The sequence below is a fragment of the Oryx dammah genome, unplaced genomic scaffold (genome assembly GCF_014754425.2).
Source record: "Oryx dammah isolate SB20612 unplaced genomic scaffold, SCBI_Odam_1.1 HiC_scaffold_21, whole genome shotgun sequence".
NCBI classification, from domain to species: domain Eukaryota; kingdom Metazoa; phylum Chordata; class Mammalia; order Artiodactyla; family Bovidae; genus Oryx; species Oryx dammah.
In genome coordinates, this window is record NW_024070205.1 from 23629919 (window position 1) to 23640784 (window position 10866).

A 10866-nucleotide genomic window follows, 5' to 3' on the forward strand; every position below is an offset into this window, starting at 1 on the left:
CTTCTCTAGTAGAATGAGTTTTACCCTAAAATTTTTGCTTATCTTTCAAGAGAGAAATATATCTCAGAATAGTTTTGTGTTTCTCTAATTATGAGTTAGATTGAACAAATATCATATGACTGCTGGTATATTAATATACTTATTAGTGGATTATATACTCATATTTCTGGCCTATTTTTTTTCTATAAAGTTTTTTATCTATTTTCAATTTTTAAGACTTGGCAGTCAGTATATTAGGAAAATTAGCACTTTATCTGTGGTAAATGTTGCCTATATTTTTTTCTTTTTTTTTTTTAAACTGTTCAGAATTTCTAAATCATTATTTTAAAGTTAGCAATCTTTTGTTGGCTCTGGGTTTTGAGTCATAGTTCTAAACGTCTACCTCTAACTAGGGTGTAGAGATTTATCCACATTTTCTTGTCTCATTTCATTTGTTACATTTGGACTCCTGTTCTCTTTGGAGTTTATTCTGGTATATGTTTTGAGGTGTGGACCTAATTTTATCTTTATCCAAATGTCTAGTTAGTTGTCCCAGCTCACTTGTTATTTATTTATTTTTATTTTAGGCTGCATTGGGTCTCTGTTGCTACTCATGGGCTTTCTCTAGTTGTGGCAACCAGGGGCTACTCTTTGTTGCTCACGTGGGCTCAGTATTTGCAGCTTGTGGGCTCTGGAGCATGGGCTCAATGGTTGTGGCACACAGGCTTAGTTGCTCTAGGCATGTGGAATCTTCCTGGACAAGAGATTGAACCTGTGTCCCCAGCATTGGCAGGTAGATTCTCATCCACTGTACCACAAGGGAAGTCCCCTGTGTGTCTTGACATGCAGCCTTTCTTATATCAAAAATTCTGTGTGTATATGGATTTATTTCTGGTGTTTCTCTTCTATCTATTGACATATTTTTCTCATCTTTCACTGTCACCTCTTTATGTTTTAATGTCTGATAGAAATTAATTCCCCCAGCCCCCTAGCTTCTCTTTTTCAGTGTTGTACAGAAATTCTTTCCTGTTTTGTTTCTTCACATGAACTTTAGTATCAGTTTTTCTAGCTGCATAAAAAAGCTTCTTGGTATCTTTATTCAAACTGCCTTTAACTCATAAATTACCTTATGGAGAACTGACATATTATGATATTGAGTTGAGTCTAGGTTTTATTTATTTCTGTTTAAGTTTATTCCTAAGTTTTTTTTTCTTTTACAGTTGTAAAGATTTTTACATTTCGAGATAATTGTAGATTCACATGCAGTTTTAAAAAATAATTCAGAGATAGCCCATGAGAATCCCCTGGTGGTACAGTGATTAGGACTCTGTGCTTGCATTGAGGGAGGCTTGGGTTCAATTCCTGGTCAGGGAACTAAGATCCCAAAAGCTGTGTGGTAAAGTCAGAACAAAACAAGCATCAAGAAACAAAAACAAAGAGAGCCTATGCAGCATTTAATGATAACACCTTAATAATATTGAACTTTCTAGTCCATGAATATCTTTCCATTTATTTTGGTCTTTTAAAAATTTCCCTTGGCAGTGTTTGTGTTTGTAATATAGAAGTCTTCCATGCTTCTGTTAAATTAATTTCTAATTCTTTTTTGATGCTATTATTGATCCAGTTGTTTTAAAATTTTCTACTTTGTTGTAAATATATAAACATATGATTGACTTTTATATGTTAACCTTATTTCTTATTATCTTGCTAAGTTTTTGAAACCATTTTCATGTATCTGTTTTTGGCTACACTAGGTCTTCTGGGCTTTCCCACTGGGCTTTCTCTCGTTGAGGCAAGTGGGGGCCACTCTTTAGTTGCAGCGCACTGGTTTCTTATTGCAATGGCTTCTCTTGTTGCAGAGCTTGGGCTCTAGGATGCACAGGCTTAGTTGCTCCATGGCACGTGGAACCTTCCTGGATCAGGGATCAAATTCATGTCTCCTGCATTGACAGGTAGATTCTTAACCACTGGACCACCAGGGAAGTCCTTGCTAAACTTATTAATTCTAGTTGTTTTGTAGATTCTCATGAAATTCTGTGTAAAATCATGTGATCAGCAAAAATATTTTTGCCTTTTCTAATCTTTTTGTGTGTCTTCTCTTTTCCTTCCCTCACTTCATCTCCCCTCCCCTCCTTCTCCCTTCTTATCCTTTCCTTCCCATCTCTCCTCTCTTTTTCCTTTTACCCTCCCTTTCCTAATACTTCAACTTATATGTTAGCTCTACATTTTTGTAGATGCCCTTTAAAGTTGAGGAAGCATCCTTCTATTCCTAATATTTTGAGAAATTTTAACATGTATAGGTGTTGGATTTTGTCTTTTATGCATCTCTTAGAATTATTATATGGTTATTTTCCTTTATTTTGCCCACTTGGTGAATTGCATTGAGTGATTTTCAAATATGAAAACAACTCTGCATTCTTGGACTAAACTTCATTTAGTCATGATGAGTTATTCTTTTTATATGTTTTTGGAATCAATTTGCTATTATTTTGCTGTGGATGCTTGTTTTCATGAAGGTTCTTATTCCCCTTCTTTTTTCCTTCCCTTCCTCCAGTATCCTCATTGGGTTTGGGTATTACAGTTATGCTGGCCTCATGAAACAAATGGGGAGGTGTTTTCTGAAAGGTTTGTGCAAGATTGATGTTATATCTTCCATGAATATTTGGTAGGATTTTCAAATAAAAGTATCTGGGCCCTCTCTTTAGAGTTATATGCTGGGTTTTGGTGTACTTATTCTATCTTACTCTTAAACTCCATAAATGAGATATTATAGCTCATATATACAAACAGTATTTGAAATCACTTGCTTGGTTACTATATCCTTGCTTCTCTTTCATTTTGTGTCTCCAATTATCTAGTTTGTTTTACTGAACTTTTCAGTTATAAAATTTCAGAAATTTTTAAAGAAATGGCTTATTGATGATAATCCTTGCTTTCATTCACATGAAAAAGCATTTTGCTCAGCATTCTGTTGTTGTAGGATAGTTTTGTTGGATCTGAATTTTAGATTGAGGTTATTTTCTTTCAATTTTTAAAGTATAACCAAAGCTTAGGATGTTCTAGCTGCTATTATTGCTTTTGAGAAGTGTTTTGCTTCTTTAATTGTTCCTATTAAGTAAATTATCTTTTCTGTTTGTGTAATTTTAAAGTCTTTCTCTCTTGGACAGAAACACAGTTTTGCTTTAGTATATGTAATTGTGGGTTTCTTTTTGTTCTTCCTTGATAGGAATAGTTTCTCTGTCTGTATTCATGTATGTCTTCAGTTTTGGCAAATTATCAACATTAGCTCTTCAAATGTGTCTTTTTCCATCTGTTACTCCCTTCGGGTCTCTGGGTGCCCACATTTAAACCTTATTATTCTGTCCTTCCTGTTTCTTTTCTTTCAAGTTTTTCTGTCTTCCTGATCTTTATCCTTCATTTTGGGTAATTATTTTAGATTTGTCTTCCAGTTTTCAAGTTCTCTTTTTATTTTCCAGATCTAGTGCTTGCCCTTTTTTCATATTTGTCCTCAGATTGTCCTCTTCTTGCCCTCTTTCTACATTGTTCTTTTTTGTCTACCTGTACTTCTCTGAGTTCAGCTTCCTGTTTGGTTGTTAATCTTTTAGTAAACAGTCTTTTTTTTTTGTGATCCAAACACTGCTTTAAAAATATACTTCTTCTTTAAAAAAATTATTTATTTTTAGTTGGAGGACAATAACCATCTACTTGTATCAGGAGTTAACTCTAGATAAGTGTTTTGTTCGTGGTAGTAACTTAGTATTTCTTAATACATTAGCAGTTGTATTGGTTAACTAGTGTCATCTAAAGATCTCATTATGTAGCTTATTTCTGTGTCTGTTAATGTGCTGCAAGCATAATAGATAGAAACCATTTATGGAAAAGTTTTCATACCCTTTTAGTTAACATCCAGTACTCTTGCCTGGAAAATCCCATGGATGGAGGAGCCTGGTAGGCTGTAGTCCATGGGGTCGCTAAGAGTCGGATACGACTGAGCGACTTCACTTTAACTTCACTTTCATGCATTGGAGAAGGAAATGGCAACCCACTCCAGTGTTCTTGCCTGGAGAATCCCAGGGACGGGGAGCCTGGTGGACTGCTGTCTCTGGGGTTGCACAGAGTTGGACACGACTGAAGTGATTTAGCAGTAGAAGTAGCAGTGTTGGTGATATATATTTAGGATTATAGACTTTAATAGAGTTCATATGCTAGTATATTTCAGATTTACTTTTGTTGTCTAAATATATATACATGATTTAGTTATTTTGGTTTTCTAATGTATATATCAAACTGTTTAGTATTTCATGTTGACTATCCCTTAACCTAATAATAAATACTAATTTAAATACCTATTCTATACAATTAATCACTGTTCCTATTACTCAAAATGTATAGGGCTGCACTATAATGCTGAAAAGTAATTAGTTTCCTTTTGGTAATTGTTTCCTAACAGTTGATGCATATTCAAATTCTTAAACTTCTTAGTTTGCTGTTTATAATGGATTCTATCTTCATTTAATTTGGAGAGTTGAAAGATGCTTCTCATTTTATTCTTATAGAATTGGCCTATTTTCCCTTTAAAATAAGAATTGAAAAATATCGTCTTAAGAGCTACAGAATTTTGCCATTTGTAATTATTTTAATGTGAACTTTTGAAATTATTCAAACATCTGTATATTCTCTGTGGAAAAAATAGCATGCTTTGCTCAGAATTACAAGTGTCTTTTTCTTGTTATCATCTTAGACAAAGAAACAGCCCTGGTATAACAGCACATTAGCATCAAGACGAAAACGACTCACTGCTCATTTTGAAGACTTAGAGCAATGTTACTTTTCTACGAGGATGTCTCGTATCTCAGGTACATATTCAAGAATTCTTAAAATATCACAAATTCTTGTTTCATGTCTAGCTTATGCTGGATTTATGAAAAGTCCTATTCATAAAGCAAAATTGTCTATTTTCAACATAGTCTAGCACAGCATTTTGGAGGTTCTTAGACATCTTGGATTACTTTGCTTTTCTATAACTATTTTTGTTCTCTTTCTCTATTTGGGAATTTTTAATCTGTATATACTGAGCTGTATAAAGTTAAAAACAAGTCAGCCATGAATATGTAGCTAGCAAAAATAATTCCATTCAGTTGCCTTCTATTTTTCAATGTTTGTTAAGTTCTAAGCAGTATCATCTGTGCCAAGAATCAAAAGATGAAAGAACTTGTTTTACTGTCAAGGAGTATTATAAATTTAGTGAAGGGAAGCAACAGGTAAATAATGCTGCATGGTATTATATGTTATATAAATATGCCAAGGGCATTAAGGGAATAAAGAAGAATATTGACTAATATACCTGGAGGTGAAATAGCCATGCCAAGCTGAAAATGGGGAAATGCAAGAGAAGATTCCTGTAGGGATTTCAGAGAAGTTGTATTTAGTCAAAGCTAGTATTAATTAACTGAAAAAGGATAATAAAAACATGTTCAAAGTAGAGGAAATAACTTATGCGCAGATTTGTATACTATAGGATAGGATAGTTTTATTGCTGTAGTTCTCTGATCTTTAGCCTTTCTTAGTGTCTCTGCTCACCATTGAGGAAGGGACATTTATACCAACCCTGCTCGGTGTTTGTCTTTTTTTTCTTTTTTTTTATGGTTTGTAATGATGCATATAAAATACAGTGCTTTGTATAAGATTCTCAGTTAGTTGATGTTATTTTTAATACACCTGCTCAAAATGAGCATTACCAAGGAAAGAAATGTATGATATTTTCTTAGTTGTTAAAAATTTGGCCTTGAATTTCTCTTGAATAAGCATGTTTGTATTATAATCTACACATTATAGAGAGAGAACCTTTGGACACATTTGCCTCGGGTTTAGAGGTGGAGAAAAGCAAAATATATAGATTCACATGGCATTTTTCCTGTGAGGACTAGAAGAAAGCCAAGCTTTGTTTATAAGTGTGTTTGAAATTAAAAGTCAACAGTCAATAGTTTTCATTCAGATGGAAAGTTTTCTTTGTATTGTCTGAGAATTAAGCCCCTTATTAAACTTCTGTAATGATCTATACACTATAGTATGAAGCTGTAACTTTGAAAGTGGTCTGAGACTTATTCTGACTGGCAGAGGGTGCATGTTAAGCCTTTCAGATTTTATTTGTTGGTATGATGTTGAAATACAAGCACAGGTAAATGGCAGATATTAAAAAGAGAGAGATAGTAAAGAGATTGAAAAAGGCTAGTGATTCATAATTTTTAAGTAACTATAACATAGGCATGCTATGGGATAGTAAAGGTAATCACAAATCAATTTATTTTGGTGACATAGCTTTATAGGAAGCTAGACTAGTAAGTTAAAACCAGAAGGAAGATTAATTTAGTTTTATACTTAATAGATATGGTTGTATTGTACTCAACACATGGTTGTCTTAGTTTTTAGGCATCTCGAATTTAACTTATCAGATTTGTACACTGACTGCACATATTGCTGAATATGAAGTTTCTCCTAGTTTTCTTGGCTGTAAATAAGACCTTGAAACTTCTTTGTAACGGGTACCTAAGAGTTTGATTGTCCTTTAGTCTGTTTTCAATTGAGAACCCACTCCCCATCCCAGCTTCTATTTTCATCTATGAAAATGAAAGATAACTAAGAGATTAATATCTTGAATTCTTAATTGTAATTGAAAAAGAAGCTAAATTATAAAGCATTAGAAGATGGAAAAGAGACACCGAACACACTTTTACAGAATAATCTATAATTAGAATAGGAGAGGTGATTTGCCAGAAGATATGTATGGATGTTGATCAAAAACCAACCAAGCAAACAGAATCCTACATTTTCACAACCAGATAAGTGAAATCTAATCCCTATGCTTTCAGATACTGAAATAATTGTTTTTAAATTTTTTTTTTTTTATAACTTCTGTTGAAAGTTGGTGTTAAACTGTTGGGTATGATGGCCAGAAGTTTAGCTACCTTAGAAAAAGATTATAATCTTCTACAGAATATACATTTTTGAATGCTGGTGAATTTTATGTACTTAGAGATTGATGTCAAAATGTTGAAAGAATAGATTAACATTAAACCGAATTTTAGATATCTAAAGTAACTGTCTTTTTCAGTATTTGTTATATTAAGTAGCTCACAGTAATAGGGTTGTCTTAATTTATAAAAAGAACCAGTTAGCTATTGTATCCAAACTACTTTGTAGTACAATTGATATCTTCCCCCCTCTGCCTTTTTTTCCCCTGTAATAACCTATGTTTTATTTATAATTTGTTGAACTTCCTGAGAATAATTTTTGTCAACTAAGAGCTTTAGCCCAATAACATTTTGATATTGCATGCTAAGTAGGTTTGTTCCTTTTGCTTTTCCAGAATGGAAATGCTACAAAATTGAACCCTTTTAATGTAGGTCATTAGATGACTGTGTTGTTAGCTTTTCAGTTCAGTTCAGTCGCTCAGTCGTGTCTGACTTTTTGTGACCCCATGAATCGCAGCACGCCAGTTAGCTTTTAAATCCTTAAAATCTAAAATATTGCCGACAGAAGCTGACTTCGTTTCCTCAATTGTTTTCCTTTATAATAATTGTTAGATAAATTTCTTCATGTCAACAATTTAAGATAACTGGAAATCTGCAGATAAATAAATTCTTAATTATATATCACATAGTATAGTAAAAGTAAAGTAATTCTTTTGACTCAGTGATTCTTATAGTGTAATTTCTTTTAGCCTACTGTTATTTTCAGAGAACATTTGAGAAGGAAAATCACAAAACTTTAAAAAGTTGTATGTGTGTTTATGTATGTATATGAGCTAAGAATAAGAAGGAGGTTATGAAAAAAACATTGTTGTAACAGGCTCAAGTTTCAATATAGGAGGCTAACTAACATAATTGTGTGCTTTACTTTTCTTTCTTTGGGAAGGAAAATGCAAATCCAAACTTTAAGCAATTTTAGGAAACAATGTTTTTTATTTATGCTTTTTTGTTGTAGCCTGTTTCTACCTTGGAGAGTAGATTAGCTCTCTTCATTAGATGAGTAGATTAGATCTTTCATAACCTGACTTCGATTTAAGTCCTACCTCATTTAATTATGAATAGTTTACTGAACTGGATTTTACTCAAAGTATTTGTAAAGAATTCTGTTGGATGGAAATAACTGTTTTCCATGTTCCACCAAGATATTTGCATGAACCTATTTTAAATTTGACTTTGAAAATTAATGATTAATACATTGCAGATTTTTACTCCCATCCCATAATTGGTTTTGAAACACTTCAAAGTATTATGTGAACAAATATTTCATTTGCTTTTTATTCAGAAATTCATTTTTAAATCTAAATTGTGTTTTGACAAGTAAATAGGAACATGATAATGTATCCCTGTAAATATGTTCCTTCAAACTAACAAAACTCTCACTTTCTTCATTGATAACGGATTTTATTTTAATAAATGATTTAACCTTTCTTGATCATAGGTACTTTTTTTCCTTTGTTTTGCAAGAAATTAATGCTTAAAAAAGAAAGAGAATTCTTAGTATGGTCTTATTGGTGTTCAAAGAGACAGTATCTTTCAAGAACGACTGAGAAATTTTTATGAAAGCTGAAAGATCAGCTAATTAATTTGTGTACATTCAGTTCAGTTCAGTCGCTCAGTCGTGTCCGACTCTTTGTGACCCCATGAATTGCAGCACGCCAGGCCTCCCTGTCCATCACCAACTCCCGGAGTTCACCCAAACTCATGTGCATCGAGTCGGTGATGCCATCCAGCCATCTCATCCTCTGTCGTCCCCTTCTCCTCCTGTCCCCAATCCCTCCCAGCATCAGAGTCTTTTCCAATGAGTCAACTCTTCGCATGAGGTGGCCAAAGTACTGGAGTTTCAGCTTTAGCATTATTCCTTCCAAAGAAACCCCAGGGCTGATCTTCAGAATGGACTGGTTGGATCTCCTTGCAGTCCAAGGGACTCTCAAGAGTTTTCTCCAACACCACAGTTCAAAAGCATCAATTCTTCGGCATTAGTCCTCTCTAAATATGAGTTGTTGTTTATATTTAGAATATGATTGTTAATCTGTGATTATTGCTCTTTGACTTACGTTGCAGTTCGATTTGTTTACTTTATTTTGTTTTCTTCGTATAGATGACAGTCGAACTGCAAGCCAGTTGGATGAATTTCAGGAATGCTTGTCCAAGTTTACTCGATATAATTCAGTACGACCTTTGGCTACCTTGTCATATGCTAGTGATCTCTATAATGGTTCCAGCATAGTTTCTAGGTAAGTATTGGGCAGCACTCTTTACTATTTTCTTTTGCAGAAGCATCTAGAATTTAATTGAATTTGAGAAGCAGTAGTGATATGGTTAAGAGCCTTTGTTCTGAAATCTAGATTGCCTGCCAATTTTTATCTCTGTGGTCTTTGGCAAGTTTCTGAATCTCTTTAGTCCTTGATTTATCTGTAAAATGGAGTGTTGGTTAGTATCCACCTCATAGGGCTGCAGTTTGTTTTCTTATAATTCTTTTGTCTGGTTTTGATAACAAGGTATATTCTTATATATTATAAGCTTATAATTATTATATAAGAATTCTTATATTCTTAAGATATAAGAATTAAGATAAATATAAGAATATAAGAACTCTTAAATTCTTACAAGAATATAGTTCTTAGTCTTATAATATTATAATTTATAATTCTTATATAAGCTTATATCCTTATAAGAATATATAAGAATATATATATATATATATATATTTCTCCTTTTCAGTTTTTTAGAAAAATTTGTAAAGAATTAGTATTATTTCTTCTTTATGTATTTGGTGCAGTTCTCCATTGAAGCTGTCTTGGTCTTGAGATTTCTGTGAGGGAAGATTTTTAAATGCAAATCTAATTTTTAAAAGAGATTTAAGGCTAATGCAGTTACCCATTTCTTTTTGATTAAACATTAGTTTGTGCCTTTAAAGAAATTTGTCCATTTCATCTAGGTAGTTTAATTTATTGGCATACTAGTATTCATAGTATTCTTTTATTATCCTTTTAATATCTTTATATTCTATAGTGATTTTCCCTTTTTCATCCTTGGTTTTAGAAATTTGTTTCTTTTTTTTTTTCCAACCTAATAGTCTGGCTTAGAAATTTTTATCTTCTCAAAGAGCCAGCTTCTGGTTTATTGATACTCTCTATTTTTCTCTTCTGTATTTCATTGATTTTCTACTCTTAACTTTATTATTTCCCATTTTCTTCTCTCTTTATGTGTACTTTGCTCTTATCTTTCTAGTCTCTTAAGGTAGAAACTAAAGTGACTGAGCTGAAACATTTCTTCTTTTCTAATATAACTTGTGTTGTAAATTTCCCTCCAAGCATTATATTAAGTACATCCCACAATATTTTGTGTGGTATCTTTTCTTTATTCCCCAAATTCTTTTATTCTGGGAAAATACACAGGACATAAAATTTACCATCTTAACAAGTGAACTGTTCATTGGTATTAAATACATTCATAATACTGTGCACCTATCATCACTGTCTATCTCCTTAACACTTGACATCTTGTAAACCATTAAACAATAACTCATTGTTTTTTCTTGCCCCCCAGTCCTGGCAAGCACCATTCTGCTTCCTTTGTCTATGATTTTGATTACTTCAGGTATCTCATATAAGTGGAATGGTGCAATACATTTGTTTTTGTGACTGGCTTATTTCATTTAGCATAATGTCATCAGTGTACATCCATGTTACAGAATTTCCTTTTTATAGATGAATAACATTCCATTGTGTGTATGTGTATATATATATATACACACACACACACACACACCACATTTTGGTTATCTATCTGTCAATGAATGCTTGTGTTGCTTCCATGTTTTAGCTACTGTGAAGATGCTACTATGAACTTGGGTGTA

General features: G+C 32.9%; 1 protein-coding gene across 3 annotated transcripts in view; it reads left to right on the top strand.

The window, feature by feature from the left end:
- COP1 (COP1 E3 ubiquitin ligase) overlaps positions 1 to 10866 on the top strand; it is a 226819-nt gene that overhangs the window by 99905 nt on the left and 116048 nt on the right. For all 3 annotated transcript variants that reach the window (XM_040263920.1, XM_040263922.1, XM_040263921.1), the window contains 2 exons: positions 4721 to 4835; positions 9106 to 9241. In XM_040263920.1, coding sequence (XP_040119854.1) covers positions 4721 to 4835; positions 9106 to 9241 — 251 coding nt within the window. The remainder of the gene's footprint in view (positions 1 to 4720; positions 4836 to 9105; positions 9242 to 10866) is intronic.